The sequence below is a fragment of the Rhipicephalus sanguineus genome, chromosome 8 (genome assembly GCF_013339695.2).
Source record: "Rhipicephalus sanguineus isolate Rsan-2018 chromosome 8, BIME_Rsan_1.4, whole genome shotgun sequence".
NCBI classification, from domain to species: Eukaryota; Metazoa; Arthropoda; class Arachnida; order Ixodida; family Ixodidae; genus Rhipicephalus; species Rhipicephalus sanguineus.
In genome coordinates, this window is record NC_051183.1 from 9,893,330 (window position 1) to 9,911,553 (window position 18,224).

Below are 18,224 nucleotides of genomic sequence, written 5' to 3' on the forward strand. Positions count from 1 at the left end.
CATCATCAGCGAGGTTGTTACCCACAATACCACAATGTCCCGGCAGCCATTGGAACACAACGTCATGTCCCTTCGATAAAGCTTGGTGAAGAGCTTCTCTCATTTCGTTCACTAACTGCTCGTGCACCCTTCGTCGTAATGCTGATTGCAGACTCTGAAGGGATGCCTTAGAGTCGCAAAAGACAGCCCACTTTTGAGGCTGGGCTTCCGCGATATAAAGGATAGCAGCACGTAAGGCGGCAAGCTCCGCTGCTGTTGATGTCGTCCCGTGTGACACCCTGAACTTGACAGTCACTTGGTAGGCCGGAATAACAACAGCACCTGTGGAGCTGTCGGCTAAGACTGATCCATCGGTATAAATGTGTGTCCTTTGGCCATACTAGTGGTATATGTAGCTTTATTAGAAGCAGTGCAGGGTAGCAAACCGGACGCGCGTCTGGTTGACCTCCTTGCCTTTCCTTCCTCCACCTTATCAAAAACACCACTTCACTGTTAGGGAGCACGCATGCAGATTCTTCGCATGCGTATAACTCGTCATGATCGACACATCTGGCTCGCTGTACCTGGGCGACGTCTTCACTGCGCAAGCTCTCGTCGTTTATGCCTGTACTGTGCACGCCTGGTTAAACTTTCGTCGTTTATTGATTGTTCTCTTTTTTTTTTGTCACTATTCATGCGTGTCTTTGGGTACAGTTGACATATTGAACTGTTCGTAAGCTATTGAAAAAATATTGTTCTGTGCGAGTATAGCGGCTATTCGAATCGAAGAGCGAATCGTATAGTACACTGTTCGACTCAAAGTTCTTTTTTTTTTCGTTATATGTTTCGGAGATGTTAGAGCTTTTACATAGCGCCGGATATTCCTGTTATGTAAAAAACCACAGCAACGGAAAAAAGAGTTCGTGCTAGTCCATTCACGTAGCGACACTTTCGTGTCGCTACAACACAAAATACAGGCGTCACATAGCACTATAGTTCACCTAAAATGCATCCACACGAACACCGTATGTGCTGAAGATAATACACAACGTCCAGTCACGTAACAACGCTGAAATTGACAAAGTCCAGTCGCAGGGACTCGGAATAAGTTTGTACATGAAGCGACACATAACGCGTCACGGTCAGGTCAAATTATATGCATTAAATGGGCCTAGAAAGGTTTTCTCAATAACTTCCAAGTATACCACTCCCTGCTAGAAACTTGTTTATTGCTAACGGTGCACGTTTTTGCAAGGCACGGGCTCGCCATGGACCTGGGATTTTTCTGAGGCTGGTGGGCCTACGGTCCAGGGCCATAAATTGTCAAATATTCGCGCAGCCCTATCCTTGCTTTCCTTTGCGCGTCTCTTGCCACAACCGCAGCGCTTGTCTTGTGCCGCGCAGTGTGTGTGGCTAGCCCCCCTGAGCCACGCATCGCACGTTTCACAACGCCGTGCTCTTTTATTGTGACGGAGTGGTTAACCATGGTGGCCGAGATTGTTTCGTTCACTGCGAGGAGCGCTAAGCGATCGTCCTGGATCCATTCCAACTCGCATGTGGCGGCTTATACTTGTCGGCAAGGCCTTCTCTCCTTTTTTTTTTTTCCGCGACCGCGCTCCGAAACATCTCTATATATTTCTGCCCCTGCTGCGTGAAAAACGAGCTCCCCAACAAGCGCTGACTGCGCTGCAGAAGTAACCGCCGTGTGGCGCAGAACGGTGCTCGTCGCTGTCTGTATGCCGTCCGCATTGTGTGACGCCGCTTTCATCGCGCGAAAAGGCGTAAATAATACGAATGCATTCTCGCGAACGCTTTGGCAGACGAGAAGAACGAGCGACCTAACTGACAACATCGTCGTCGTTGTGGCCAGTGTTCCGATCAAGTTGCTCAGAAGAGACAGATGGGGCCGAGTTGGCGTGGAAGCGTGGCAAAAAAAAAAAACGAAAAAAAAAATCACACGGCCACGTTTTGCATATAGCCTTAGAGGACTCGAAGCCATGCATCCGGTGTGGCTATCTTGCCGTGCACTTTATATCGACGCCCATCGTTAACTAATTACTTTTCACCAATTTAGTTTTAACAAATTACATTTCACTAATTTACTTTCGTTGATTGGCTTCTAATTAACACATCGCCCGCCGCCGTGGTCTAGTGGTGCTAGACTGCTGACGCGAACGTCGCGGAGTCGAATCCCGGCCGCGGCGGCCGCATTTCGATGGAGGCGAACATGCTTTGAGGCCGTGTGCTTATAGTTTAGGTAAAGAACCCCAGGTTGCCGAAATTTCCGGAGCCCCCCACTATACGGCGCCCCTCATAATTATACCGTGGTTTTGGGGACGTTAAAGCCCAATAATTTACTATTAACTGACCTATTATGTCACTTTAAAGGAGTACTGACATGAATTTTAAAATTTTTCGGGGTGTTGCTTTAAATGAAAGCACGGGTGTCGAGAACCCTAAAAAGTGTCGTGGTGCCTGGGGATGCATTGCATATATTTTTAATACTGCTTCTTTCAACCAGCAGTTTCGGTTTCGGTTTCTAGAGGGCGGCTTCATAGTGACGTGTCAAGTCTGCCCGTGACGTCACGGACAGACTGCAACCCACGAAATATGCACCTGCTGTCCTTTGCTGTCAGTCGAACGTGGTTCATGATAAGTGAACAGTCGTCCAGTGCCTCCGACAGCGATTTCTGTGATTTAGGCTGCATGCAGAACCCAGACTTCGCAAACCAAGTGAGCTGACTTGAAACGTCATAGGGCTCTCCATGCGGTGAAGCTGCCTTGCAGATGCTGGGAGATGAAAACTTTAAAATCAAACTTAAATATGTATACGTGTTTCCCGGATGCGGTGTGGGGAGAGCGTTAACACTACATGCCAAGGAAACCAAAAACGTCCGTTTTGCTGCACTTCAAAATCATGTCAGTACTCCTTTAAGTCGTGCGCTTGTTTACACCGAGGCGTTTGTGGTGCCCCCCTTGTGTCCGTGTTTGCACGCCCTGTCTCTTTAGCATGAATGCGTCCCACGTTCGCACTTCGCGCCGGCGATCTGATCCAAACAGTGCAGTAGCTGTTCGCAAAAACAGCGTGCAGATAGCGGGACAGCCGGTGACACTAAGCCTTATTGGCAGCGTGTCACGCGGCAGGAAGCTTTTTCTTTCCCGTCCTCTCCTGTGCGTGGGACGGCAGCTGCTCTGCGAAGCGCCGGCAGCTGCGTGCATAGCATAGGCGTTATATGCGGGTTAAACTGTGTTCACCTTGAAAGCTTTCAGTCGAGATCTGCTCCGGGTTAATGCATATCTCGTCTTCCAATGCGCCGTAGCCGATGACGTTCTTGAGATTTTCGCCACCACGTGTTTACGCTCAAACTAGAGTGACGTTTGCGACTCTTTTTCTTTTTCTTGCAACAAGAGAACGTATAGGGCCCCTCTAAACGCTCGCAAAACAATGCTGCAGACGAGTTTTAGCATCCTGAAAAGAATGCGCCCGAATAAAACTAAGTTGCCTCGCGCACGCGCGCGTGCGTGTGTTTGTAATAATAATAATAATAATAATAATTGTTGGGGATTTAGGACTACGATATGATTATGAGGGACGCCGTAATGTAGGGTTCGGGAAATTTTGACCATCTGGTATTGTTGTAACGTGCACATAAATCTAAGCACACGGGCCTCTGGCTTTTCGCCTCCATCGTAACGCGGCTGCCACAGCCGGGATTCGATCCCGCAACTTTTGGCTCGGCATTTGAGCACCGTAAGCACTATAGACCACCGCAGGGGTGTGTGCGTGTGCTATCAAATGTTTCCTGACATGTTTGATGTTGTGTTCACCGCGGATATCGACAGCATATGCGGAAACCAGGGAGGGGGGGGGGTGGGGGGCGGTGTTATACATTGCGGATAATATTCAGCACTAATTGTTTTTTTCGCCCTTTCTACGCCCGAATTTTCGTGCTCGAATAAATACCAGTTTTTACAGCTTTATGTAGCTTGAACGGTTATGCCGATTCATAATGTTCGCGATTCCATTGCGTGATTACAATTCACGATTTCTGATAGTATCCCCTTTTAATCGGTTCTTCGAAATCTGAAATTGTAACCTGGCGACACCCAAAGGCTACTGCAGCATTGTATTTGCCGGTGTCCGCGAGGCCGTCGCGGACATCGAGCCTCCCGGAGATCCAGGCCAGGCCAGGTCATGCCAAGCTGCCGATATGCGAAGACGTTGTGTGAGCAGGCCGAACAAGAACGTTGTCCAGAGACCAACTTCTGTAGCGTAAACCATGAAATAACGAAAGCAACGACCGTAGTGTGCCTGTGGGTGCATGTGTAGTTACAAGAAACTATACATCCGACCGTTGAGTCCGTTGTTTCGTGCATGGGCAGCCTCGTCAGAATAAAGCTACGACTAGGGCGCTCGAACAAAAACACGTCTGTGTCAAAGTGCAGTAAAGTAGAGAGGTGGGCGAGTTGTAACTGATGCATTTTTGAAAACTTATTTTGAAAACCCCTTAAAAACATTTTGAAAACCCCTTAAAACTAACACGCCAGGGATGACAAGGCGCCTTTGACAAAGATAGGTCCCCTATCGAAACGTCGGCCAGCCTGATCTGAGGCACTTTCTCCTGTTTTGAAACCTATAACGTGTATCCATCCGTCGGCTCCCTTCTTGATCTTGAACTGAAGTTTATTGAAAGAAAAATTCAAACACCTGACAACCAACAACGCATGCGCAAAAGTTACCTGTGGTCAAAGAACTCATTAAGCTTACGTAGTTCACAATCTAAAAGGCAAACGGACGGCTCAGATATGCAATCATCTCCCGCATCTTTAATGAAGTACGCTTCCACAAGTTCCCGTGCCCTTTTATCTCTGTTTGTGTAAGATGACAGTGTTGTCGAAGAACGGTTTACATCCACATGCCCTACAATGTGTCGAAAGGTGTGACGTCGGCGTTCCCTTTAAAGTGCTATTGTGCTGGCAGAGTCTTTCGTTGATACATTTACCCGACTGGCCTATATACACCTTGCCGCAGGAGAGGGGGATCCTATAGACCGCACCAACAGCGCATGACACAGGGGGGGGGGGGGGGGTTGCGATGCTTCACCGTGCAACCCACACCCGAAGTTCCTCTGGCCTTGTTTTCAATCGCAGCACAAGTTTTAGCAACTTTTTGGTTTGACGAAAAAAGAACATCGACGTCAAAACTTTTTGCTATCTTCTTAAAACGATGAGACAGCCGGTGCACGTAAGGCATGACAGCGTATCTCCTGGGCTTATCGTCTGGTTCACCGGTTACAACTTGGCGGGATTTGCACTTCTTGATTAATCTTTCCGAGGCTGACACAAGAACATGCGCGGGGAACCCCGCGCATGTTATACCGCAGCGGTGGCTACATGGTTGAGCGTTCGCTTCCAATGTGGGAGGTACCGGGTTCGATTCCCAGTGCCGACCGGGAACCCATCGGTTTTTCCAAAAAGGGGTAGATGAGTACACCTACCGGTAAAATAGGGACAAGCGCACTTCCGGCCTGGTGCTCGGCAGAACGAAGTTCATAGTCGCTTGGGAGGGCATCCACCCTGTGGGAAATTGGTGGCATAGGACCGCCAGACCTAAAAATAAGGTCATCCTCTTTCTTTTTGTTAGCGCACGTCTTGTGTCCTCTTCTTTGTGCTCCGTCCCGTTCGCGCTGAAACGTTTTCAAAAATACTGTGTCAAGGATATTGAAATTGCCGCTTTTCTGTTTTAACTGACTTGCTGTGGAGAGGTGGAGGTTTGTATTACCTCGGCTACTCCATTCCTACTTATTTCAGGAAAACCTTGGTTAAATCGGGTTTGGCGCCAAGACAGTTTCGTTAAATTGGGCTGATGACTTGGTAAAATCGGGTTTCATTCGATCGAGTTTTAACTGTACTTGCAGTAGTAGCCCTGAAGTAGTTTACATCGGTCTCTCTATGAAGGCTACACCTCTGGCTTACGCTGTCGTCGTGCCGCACGTTCAGCGCAGGCCTGGCGTTGTTTTGATGGCGCTAGGATTCCCCATCTAAAGAAGGGCAGCACACGCTGTCTAAGTTCGTTCGTTGTCACCACGGTGTTCCAAATTCCCTGCAGTGTCTACACATGTCAAGTGCACGGGTTCTGAGGCTAAATACCAATTTGTATTCCACGTAACTGTGCCGCTCCACAGTGTTTCAATCATACAACCCTCAACGCCTCCTTTCGCGTTTTTTTTTATTTAGAGGTTTTTGGAGATTGCCGTCAACTCCACGGGGTGCTGCATGATATGGGGTGCCCCGCAAAGAACCGAATGTCGTTATAGGTGCCGTAAGAACGAGGCGTTCGATTTTCATGCGAATGAAACAAGTGGTAGTTTGGGGTCACCCCATAACTGGAACTGTCGTTTAATGGAATGTGGTAAAAGACATGTATGATTGTATTACATTGTTGTAAGAGTGGATATCCAACAGGTAGCCAACATCAGTCGGTGCTGGTCATTGGTGTAGCCAGAGGTGGGGCGGTGTGGGGGGGTCAATTTGCGGGGTTCAAGCGCACCCCTCGCCCTCCCCACGAAATTTTTCCATTTTGTATGTGTGTATGTGCACACATGCACGAGTATACATAAAGGGTTGTCGGCGTCCTCCCCCCCACCTTCAAAATAAAATTCTGGCTGTGGCCCTGGCCTGGTGTTGTGCGACCAGAGGCCTCTCACTCCTCGCTTAACCACTTTCTAGTAGATATTTCTCTCAAGATTAATCCTGAAGTGTACATCTCATTTTGGTTATAAGTCGACGTAATAGTAATTGGCCTACTTCACCATTCTAGCCCTGAATATTGGGTAACGCAGAAACTACTCCTGAAAGCGCACTTAACATCCCATTTAAAAATATGGCAGCGATTCCTTTCGCCATTAACAATTTAAAGCAGTAGCAGACGGTGTGGTTTACGCACACGAGCGGCCGCGCCCATGCGGCGTTTCCCCGCGGGCGCTGTTTTCAACGCACGGCGGCGGCGTCTACGGCCATGTGCTCCCTTGACGGGGCGGTATTTTCGGGCACCGTCTCGCTGGGCGCCCCCTTCCAAGTGTTTGTGTATCGCCGCCAAAGAGGAGAGGTCATCATCGGCCGACCGTTTTCCGCTGCCCGTGGTGGTGCCCTGACCGGCGTTCCAGCCGCATCTTAAATTAGCCGTTTGCTGCTGCATGATCGGCTCCGAGACATGCTGCTGCCGATGGATCGTTCAAACGTTCTTGTGTACGGAGCGGGCTCGAAAAACGGTTCTTGCGCGCCGAGAATGCCTGTGCTTGCTTATTGTGCGGTATGACTCAGCGGGTCGGGACGAGAGACAGACCAAAGCGCGCGCCTATGTCGGTGTAGCTGGGTGTACTCGATTATCTGGCTGACTGGGCCAGTTGGTAAACCGTACTTATTTTAAGGCGAAAGCCATGGATGCCTCATCAAACCCGAAAAGTGACCGTCGGCGTCAACACGAGTGATAAAAAAAAGAATCGTTCGATGACGTCATCGTGACTTCACATAACGTGACGTCACGTGATGACGTCATCACATTACATGTCGCTTGGTGAAAGCTGGGCCGATCCCGGAGGCCCTGCGAGACGTGATGTGCAGAAAGCAACCAGAGGGGTGGAACCACCCCTGGGACCATAGGCGTGCGTAGGGTTCCCTATTGGGGAGTGGGGGGACAAACTTTCATCGCACCCCATCCCCCCCCCCCTTTTATTTTTTGGTCTTGTTCAAAACACATGCTTCACAAAGATTGAAATGAAGCGATGACGTGCTTTTCACAATCGCCTGCGTTTGGTGCGGGGTTTCCGGGAGTAAACATGGGAAGCACAGTTTTTGGAATTCGACATGAGGGGCCGCGATTGTCCTCAAAAACCTCTGTGGCCACAACCCTGCCCTTCAAACAACGATGGGACTGGTCAGACTGAGTAACGATATGGGCGGCCTTTGGGCCTCCCTCAGCTGATTGGGGAAGCCGGCCACACCCCCCCCCCCCCTCCTCGAACGCCCGTGCGCACTCCTGTGCAATTAGCTGCGCCAGCGACTCCGTGCAGCTTGCTTTTGAAACTGCAGGGAGTCGTAGACAGGCGATGACGTATGGAATCCCAGACGTCTCTGGATAGCATGGAATTCAGAGACGCACGAAGTGATAGGCTTTTGAGTCGTCAGTGATTGGGCCATCCGCGTACGCCGCTAGCGGTTACTGTTGAACGGACTCCCTACGCGTACCAATAACATGACCCAAGATGAAGACCATGAATTGACGCACTTGCGCCTCAGTAGACCACGCTGTTTTTGCGAATTGAGGAGAACGCCTGAGTTGTTTTAACGCGTTGTCTTCTTTTTATCAGCTGCTTCTACCTTCGCCGTGCGTGCTGTAGAGCCCTGGTCATACGTTTTTGAAAAAAAAAAAAAAACATATACCCTGGAAGACATACAGTCTAAATCTACCTAAAGTACATCGCGCAATCGCGAACGTTGGCACCGGGAAATCGTACGAAACGGGAACGTATATCAACGAGGTTCTACTAACTGAAGTGTACACTGATTGATAGCATTCGCAGTAGAACTCGTAGACCTTTCCCCGTCTCCAATGTAGCCGTTTACTCTTGGCATGGCCTACGCCAACCGCTGCACCATTACCTTTCTCTCTGCCACAATGCTGACCGCCGTTCAGATATCGGCCGTCTGCTCTAGACACTTGCATTGCGGTCAGCAGTCTTTCTTCAGTTCATTCCTTCCTTATATAACTTCCAGTTTATTGAGCGTTTTCCTTCACACAATAGTACGTTCAATGATAGCTAGTGCACTTTGAAGAATTATCAACAGCCATTCGCTACGATTACCGCCACCACGTGATCCCGTCGTCCTGAGAGTGGCCGGCCGTTCCCTAAAGGGTTTTACGTGTACCGAGGCACGCGCACGTACGTGCAGACACCTAAGCTACTGACGTGCCACCAACGCAGACCCGCGCCGCCATGCACGACACAAGCGGATGTGCCCGTTTTCGCCACGCGGGGCGACACACATGTGCATCGCGCCAACAAACGTCTGCCGAACGAACGGCAAGATTGACGCGCACGTTCGGTTGTGAGATAAAAATATATAAACGAGGAGGTGCGGCGGCGCGTATGGTTATTGAATGAAACGGCTTGCCGCCGACTGTGGATGCCCTCCTCCTTCTCGTACCCAGACGGCGGGTTCCTTGTGTGCCCGATGACCCCTCCGCCGCCATCGCTTATGGCGCGCGTGGCGGCAACCAACCAACCGGTCGCGTTCGCTGCGACGACAGCTGCGGTGCACGGCTGCTCTCCTGGATTCGAGGCATTCGTTCGCGGTGGCGCCGAAAAGGAAATGGCCCCCGTCGTCTCCTGCGGCGGCGGCGGCGGCAGACGACCAACGGCCGGTCGTTTGCAATGGGGGAGAGGGCGAGAGGTCGTGTCTGTCTCGGATCCAAGGTCTCCATAAGGCTCGACGACGCGGATGACTCCGACGACGAGGATCGCTGCGCAGCGCGTGATGATTTCTAGAGGACGGCCTTCTTCTTGGACGACGAAAAACAGAACCGAAGGCCCTTGCCTTCTTTCCCTCATAACTCTGGAAACCTTCAGCCTGTCGGGTGCGTGCTTACAGCATGTAGAGGTCGAAATATTACGAAGGTCAGGTTGCACCTGGTTAACAAGCTACATCGGTGGCGTAGTCGGGTTTGGGGGTGGTTTATTACGGGGGTACAACCCCCCCCCCCCCGAAATTTTTACATTTTCTATGCATATCCATATGCACATTGCACGCACATACAAGGGCGTCCGCAGAAATTTTTCCAGGGGGGTGCATCCATGGGGGGGGGGGGGGGATTCACTACCGTGACTTGACCGGCAAGGTTAGTCAATAATATGTAATAACGTGCAAAGTTGGCTGGCAATCCTGAAGGCCGTTTCACACGGATATGCGGACCTTTTGTGTGCTAACGAACGTGTGCAGCTTATTGCTACTGCATAGAAAGATATTATCCGAAATTCCGGGGGGGGGGGGCAGCCGCCCCCCCTTGCACCCCCCTCCGGACGCCCATGCGCACATACAAACAAGCACAAACATACATAATGAGGTGACGTCGGGCGTCTGACGAAATTTCGTCTGGTCAGGATGAAACATTGGTGTAAGCATTGATGGACACCGATCAAGCTTGGTCGGCATTCATCAATGTTTTCACCGATACATAAATAGGGTCGAACCCCCCCCCCCCCCCCCCCCAGAAAGAAATGTTGTGGCTCTGAACTACACCATAGTAAAATAACACAGTAAATAAAACTAAAAGGGTGTTAGATTGTCTGCCGCCATTTTTCACCTGTGTTTTTTAGCCCCCAAGAAAAATCGGCAACTGCTTCCATGAAGGCACTTTCTTGTACTAACGCATTCTAATGAAAGGAAGATCAGCTATTTTGTCCTTCCTTGAAGTTCAAGTGGTAAGTTCAAAAATACAAGCGGTGGCAGCTCCACATTTATGCACATTGCTTTGTCAGCACGGATGATGGATGCCGGTTTAAAGGCCAGACCATCACAATGGCCGCTGTCAGAAGTTCGTGAAATGCGTGATGTATTGATCGCCTAAATAATGAGCTTCTGTGACGAGACACTTGCCTTTTGAAGAGTGACCTATTTCCACATGACGGCTACGACATCTATCACTTTGATGCAACTTGTTGAACATAATTACAGCCACAAGTTCTCGTGCAAACAAAAAATGAGCGATACACCACTATTCAAAAATACTTCCAATCGTGATGGTTACCGTGATGTACTGTAGATCGACGCAGCCCCCTATGTCATTTGCCATAGGTTAAGTAATTGTTATTACGAAGGATTGTTGCCCTTTTCCCTCGCTGTTTTTTCTTTGTCCTAGTATGTGTTTATGCACACATCTTAAACAACACAAATGGTGCCTCGATATCCTTGAGTGCTTCCACTGGGGTTATTTGGCATGACATAACTGGTGTATTCATGTGCTGCAGAGGTGCATGCAGACGGGTATTCATGAAAAGCACAAGGTCCATGTTTGTTTCTTGTTTTTAGTAGGGGTGTGCGAATATTCGAAATTTCGAATATTTTTCGAATAGCGTTTGCTATTCGATTCGATTCGCACTGGAATTTTACTATTCGAACTATTCGAACTTCCCAAAAACAAATACAGTCAACGTCAGATTGAAAGTAACCCCTTCAGATTTTCAACACGCTTCACCTCATTACACTCTCGTATTGCGGCAAAGCTGCCTTTCAAGCTCCGTTACGGTCAACTTTGCCAAGCCACAGTCAACGTACGATTGGATGTGGTCCCTAGATTTTCAATATGCTTCACCTCACCACACCCCGGTAGTGCGGCAAAGCTGCCTTTCAAGCTCCGTTGCGGTCTACCTTTGCCAAGACAGTCAACGTCCGATTGAAAGTGGTCCCTAGATTTTTCAATATGCTTCACCTCATCACATCCCGGTATTGCGGCAAAGCTGCCTTTCAAGCTCCGTTACGGTCGAACTTTGCCAAACACAGTAAACGTCCGATTAGAAGTGGTCCCGAGATTTTCAATATGCTTCACCTCATCACGCCCCGATGTTGCGGCAAAGCTGCCTTTCAAGCTCTGCTACGGTCGCAAATGTACTAAGTCAAGAAAACGCTGGCTCCAACATGGAGATGAAAGATGTGGCAGAGGTGGGGGCTCAATTAATGCTGTTTTGGACCTGAAACTTGGGAAGGAAGTCGGAAAAATCGGAAGCCGAAACTTTTTAGCATCCAAAATTTCAGTTGTTCTTATATATCGACGTCTACAAGACAGATTTGGAACTCCAGACTTGAAGGGAGCGCACCGTTGTCCGCCACATCAGTTGGGCTTCCAAAGAAGTTGAAAGAGCAGGAGAGGCTGAGGAAATGGCATCTTTGCCTGTCACGTGTAAAGTGTTGTCGGCAACACTTTGGTTGCACCTAATCGTGTACATAAATAGAATTCGGCCTCTACATTGCCTCATTCTTGATAAGAAAACTTTGAAACACCACCCCGCCAGTGCTTCATCAACCTAGCGAAAACACTTTCATGTTGCTATCTCATAAGAATATGCTTAGGAATCCTCTCTAACTGTAATTTCGCTTCGAAGTATTCGAAAAATATTCTAGAAGTATTCGAGAAATATTTGAAAAATATTCAACTCCATTCGCACTCACACTTCAATATTTGAATTCGCTTCGCACCCAAAATTTTGCTATTCGCACAGCTCTAGTTTTTAGTGATTGCACGCCTGTGTGCACCTCTGCAGCACATCATTTTATAAATATCTTCAACGCAAGAAATGTGCAGCTTAAGTGCTTTCATTAGTGTGTTCCAAATACATATTCCTTGTTCGAATTATGCCTGACAGTGTCCCATGCGGTAACGCTTAGTCTCCCTTTAATCAATAATGTATGTGTATGCATGCATTATTCATAACCAGGCTACGCATGGAACCCCACATGCCCCCAATGACTTTAAGTGCTGGTGACTTAGTGGTATTATTAAAGTGAAAGCCTAAGATGCCTCATCGGGCGTGAAAATTGACCGGTGTCCCACATCGGCGGTATCGCCGCCCACATGAGTCACACGAGTGATGCAAAAATCATCACCACATGATGACGTCACCATGCAATGTCAAAACTGGTGGCACTTTCACAAGCTTTATCATAGTCATCTGTCATTTGCTACCTCTTACATTCAGCCTGCCCACTGTATTTTCTCATGCCTCAATCACCCCTTCAATGTTGTAGTTCAGTATGCACGTATTAACCTCACAAATAACTCGCCACTGTTTTGTGCCATCTGTCACCGGAATAACATACCACATGTTTTGTCCACAATAAACCACGGCACATTTGTACAAATGTTGAATAGTCCACTTAACATCACTTAATACTTAAGTTTTAATCCGTATGTGTGGAAACTTGTAATATATTTTTTATACGCGAGTGTTAAATTATCTGCTTCATTGATGCTCCTGTTAACGACTGTATGTCTTGTTTGACTGTAACACCCCCCCCCCTCCTCCTCCTTTATGTAATGCCCGTCAAGGGCCTTTAGGTTATGTTGAAAAAAAAAGAGAATGTCCCAGGACGTGAACCCTTTTGTGCACGATGCTTGAGCACGGCTCGCAATGTATGCAGCGGCGGCGGCGGCGGCGCTTGGCCCCGAGTTGGACCTGATCGAGGCGCTGGGCAACGGCAGCTACGTGGGCCTGGAGCCAGCCAGGGGCATGCACCGCTGGAGCCCCGCCCTGCGCTTGTCGGCCTCCAGGACTAGGCAGGTGGCACTGCCCGCCGAGGCGGCCCGGCACGCTGCTCACCTGCTGCACACCTCTGATGTCACCCTCATGGCCACCGTGCGACAGGAGCCACACAACGTGGGCACCTTGCTGTCGCTCTGTCGCGATGGCAGTGGCTTTATGGAGTTGCAGAGCAGTGGTCGCCGGGACGAGCTGCGCCTCCACTATGTGGCTGGAGGGGGACGACAGATGGTCGAGACGTTTCCCTACCGACTGGCTGACGGGGCATGGCACCAGGTCGCAGTCTCCATCAGCGGGCCCAGGTGCTGCCATTTTACAAAGTGCTATAATCTTGATGTTTTTGTTAAATGTCAAAGCATACTTTTGTTAGGCATCCAGGTACTTATTTATGGCATCCATATACTTCTTGGGTACCTAGGTACTTTTTCATATGTACTACGGGACTTCTTTCAGATATCTGGGTACTTCTGATAGGTATACAGCACATCTGAGACGTATCCAGGTACTCTTAAGCCTGCATCGTTGAAAAATTATAACTATCGCTTTGGTGCTAATCAGGGCAAACCAGGCGCTTGTGTCACTAGACACATCTCATCATCATCGTCACTTTTGATACTTAAACAGGTACTCCCAGTACCTTAGTTTTGTTGGCAACTCTGCATACTCTCTGGAACATTGGGCCTCTGAGCATCCTATGCATGTTATTCTGAGTACCAGGATATAGACATCAAAGCCATGAGTTTGGAGAGAGTTCTCCAACGGCAGTCGTAGCACAGTGGCTGAGGCGTCGTGCTGATAAGCTAGACGATGCAGAGTCATTTCTCAGCCGTGGTGGTGAAATTCAAGAGCACTGGTGTACAAGTGCGTGTTAAGGAGCCGCAAGTGGTGAAAATTTGTTTGGAAACGTCCACCATCCACCAAACGTCCACCAAACGTCTCAATTGCGGTGCAGTGCTGTAGTGCAGCTCTGTACAGAGTTGCTTAGGCAGATTATTAAGTGATGTAGCTCGTTCGAGCTGCAAGGTGTTCATGGTCCTTTCTCCCAATCCAGTGTGCAGCTATTCGTGGACTGCAGCCGTGTGTACTCGCGCCTGCTTCGGCAGCCACCGAAGACCATCTCGGAGGAGGACGAGCAGGGTGGCAAGCCGTGGCAGCTATGGCTGGGCCAGCGCAATGCACGCCACTTTCACTTTCGTGGGGAGCTCCAGGACGTACGCATTGTGGCACAGCCGCAGGCTGTGCTGCTCCAGTGTCCGCAACTGGATGCCCAGTGCCCCACCTGCGGGCAGTTCCAAGAGCTCCACGAGGCCGTTGCACGCCTCGAGGGTTACGTCAGCAAGCTCACGCAGCGGGTGAGTTCGGTGGCGCACGCTCCTCACTTCGACGTTTTTCTATCCCCCTAGTTGGAGCATATGTTTTCCTTGGAGTCTTCCATCTAACAGGGTAAGACTATTTATCTGAAATCAATTTCTCTCAGGAGTGAGCCATTGCTGTAGGCTCTAACCGGAAGCAAAGTGTAGACAGGAAGTAGCGATCTTTAACCAATCTGAAAGAAGCTGCAGCAGCCATCTGGGTCAGTCACAGCTAAGTGGACAGCAAATCTGACAGTCCGGAACAGCTACCCAGAAGTCACATGACAGGCCAGAAGTTGCATAACTGAAATCTCATGACGGCATACGTTGGCCAGGACGGCTCAAAAAAAAAAGACAGAAGTATAAGATGACCCACGTGGTGGACAGCTCCTCTGCCATGCAATGAGGCCACCATTCTGAAATGGTGAAACCTTCACAATGGTGCAGCAGACGGGGGTAATGCAGTAAAAACTTGTTAATTCGAACTTACAGTTAATTCGAACTGATGCGCTGGTGCAGGCCCAGCCGGGTATTTCTGTGGTGGAAAACTCCCTATAATTCGAACGCGCAGGTATCCACAATCGTGCGTTCGAACTGGGAGCCCCTGGTTTTCATCGCTCCTCGCAGAAGAAGGCCCAGTGACCAAACTAAACCAAACCAAATTTACTAGAGGTGCAAAACAGCGAAACAGCCGTATTTCTCAGCAGATGGGAATTCGGACGCTGCGCTGGAGCTCTTGGGCAAGCTGCAAGCGATGCTCAGAGTCGATCGCGACAGAAGAAACGCAAGCACATGTGAATTACTGATTACCTTTAATTTTGATTGTGCCCCGCCACGGTGGTCTAGTGGTTATGGCACTCGACTGCTGACCCGAAGGTCGCGGGATCGAATCCCAGCCGCGGCGGCTGCATTTTCGATGGAGGCGAAAATGTGTGAGGCCCGTGTACTTAGATTTAGGTGCACGTTAAAGAACCCCAGCTGGTCGAAATTTCCGGAGCCCCTTCACTACGACGTCTCTCATAATCATATCGTGGTTTTGGGACGTTAAACCCCAGATATTATTATTATTATTAATTTTGATTGCATTAACTCTGCAATGTAAATGTGTTTAGGAGCCTAAATAGCGTCGTGTGTTTCAACATTAAGGCTCGCCGCTCACATGAATGCATGTCGGTGCTTGTTTCTGGCGTGTCACTGACTGATCAATTTCTGTTCACTGTTAGAGCTCCATGAACTTAATTTACAAAATCAACTGCTACAAACGTGTAGTAGCACCTGATTCGTGATACCAAGCCAAGAGGTGGCTTCTTTGGGTTCTGCTTGTGCAGTGTGGCATGATGTCCATTCATTCTAGCGCCTGCCTGCTAATTAGAACAATTTTATAGGCCCCTTTGAGTTCAAATTAACAAGGTTTTTCTGTAACACAGTCTGCTTATCTGTTTCCAAATGCTGCACAGAATTTAAAACCTTTCTGCGTGGTGGTAGTAGCAGTCGTAAGAGTAGCAGTAGAAGCAGCAACAAATTTCATTCAAAGGAAATCGGTTACATTAATTGCCTTGGTAGACACAGATAGAGACAGGAAATGCTTGACTTGGCCATACTATCCTGGAAGCAAACCAGTTACGTGATGCAGCAAAAAGCTTCAATACTCTTATTTGCCTTGTATATGTTGGAATATTCGAGCTGCCATGCATTTTGTTATAAGGGCATTCAACTTTAATAGTACTGCTAATAATAAGGTTCCCTGGGTAAAGTGTAACAAGCATGTTATGGCTTTTTTTAGTCCTTGTAAGCTATTTGTTCTCTTTGTGCTGTCTGCACCAAACCATGAAGAACCATTGTTCCATTACATTTTCTGGTGGCATTGATAAATTGCAAAAGTGCTGTCATCACTTAGGCTGCTGGACTGAATTTTCTATCAAATTGGCTGTCTCCAAATCTCGAAATAGTTATATCGCAGAAAAACGCGGACGGAATAGAGGACACAACAGAAAACATGAACTACTAACTCGCCCAAAGAATCGCACTCCTAATGCCTCCAAATGTTCGCCTGCAACACGAGGTCCACGCATGGGCGACTGTGCGGAGATGTGGAACCACATCTGGTTGTGCAGCTGGCGAAGTTCACCTGGCTCTATGTGTAAAAACTTCGGTCTCTCGTATTGTCACATCTGCTGCTGCAGTCTCCTGATGAGAGAGAGAGGCAACACAGACCGCCCACGCTTGGGGGGTGGGCCCCCAAGCCCCCTCTCTGGCTATGCCAGTGCTGGCATTACTGTTTGCATTCATTATGTTATGTTATGTTTCTTTGTTCGTAGACGAATCTTATTGTCATATTGTCTTTTTATTTACATAAAAAATTCGCGGTGAGGAAAGTGCTTTTTAATGCTTTTTTACTCTTGATTACTTCTGTGTTAATATCGATGCCATGGTTTTGAGATAGGCAACTCGAATGCAACCTACCATACCATGTTTTCACATATGAATAAAAAAAACTATCACTTGTCGGGCCGCTTTTTTGGCTTCCCTTCCGTGTGACACTCGCAGTGTGTGATAGCTTCTTTGTGTTCTCGCATATGTGGTGCCAGCTAGCCGAGGCTGAGCAGAGGATCGCGTCTGTGGAAGAGTGTGAATGCCAGCGCAACTGCCGTGTCAACAACACCGTGCGGCCAGACGGCGCGGTGTGGAAGCAGGACTGTGATATCTGCACATGCACAAGGGGCAAGGTTGAGTGCCATCCCATCAGCTGCCCCGCACCACCCTGCAAGCACCCCGTGCTGCAACCTGGCGAATGCTGTCCCACTTGCCTCAGTGAGTACATGGAAGAGTAAACAGTACACCCCACCGCAAGATGTTGCATTACGCGAACGTCACTCACTTCCCATGTTCTTCTCTCGCAGAGCGCTGTTTCCTGAAGCAGGTTCTATACGACCACGGGGAGCAAGTTACGCAAAAGTGTGTCCAGTGCAACTGCAGTGTGAGTATATACTGTTGTCTGCTAACTTCGAAACACAGAAAGGCAATTCATTGTGCCACTTAAGTGGTTTTTCTCAACAAGCGTTAGTTCCAGTTGCATTAAAGGTACACTAAAGAGCAAAACGATTTTTCCTGCATTACTAAAGTAGTCTTCCACAATACCAAAAACACCACGCTTGCAGCGAGAAGGCTCTTAATAAGCGAGAAAATGCGCAAAAAGAAAATACAAGTGGCAACGCCACCTTGGAATTCCCGCACCATTTGCTGTGACGTCACATATTTTTGATGGCGCCTGCTTGGGGCTACCCCAAGCAACATTTTATCCTTGGCAAAATGTCGGCCTGACGTCGCTGGCCAACTGCACTGTCGTTGGCCCAACCTTGGCACCCGATGTAGGGCCGGTCTCGGGGATTGACATTGGCCTCATGTGGGCCTGCGTCGGCACCCAATGTAGGCCCGTCCACCGTGGCCGACGAGGCCGAGTGCATGCCGCTCGCGGGTTGACTAATGCCCGACCTTACATAAGCGTCGATTTACCGACGGCCGTGGGTCGGTTGCGGACGTTTCTCGCTAGTATTGCTCTGCTATTTTTTTCTTATTTTTT

General features: G+C 48.9%; 1 protein-coding gene across 3 annotated transcripts in view; it reads left to right on the forward strand.

The window, feature by feature from the left end:
- The window catches only part of LOC119401313 (protein kinase C-binding protein NELL2), a 104,934-nt gene that overhangs the window by 76,146 nt on the left and 10,564 nt on the right, over positions 1–18,224 (forward strand). For all 3 annotated transcript variants that reach the window (XM_037668008.2, XM_049418740.1, XM_049418739.1), the window contains 4 exons: positions 13,174–13,594; positions 14,344–14,644; positions 17,233–17,455; positions 17,545–17,621. In XM_037668008.2, coding sequence (XP_037523936.1) covers positions 13,174–13,594; positions 14,344–14,644; positions 17,233–17,455; positions 17,545–17,621 — 1,022 coding nt within the window. The remainder of the gene's footprint in view (positions 1–13,173; positions 13,595–14,343; positions 14,645–17,232; positions 17,456–17,544; positions 17,622–18,224) is intronic.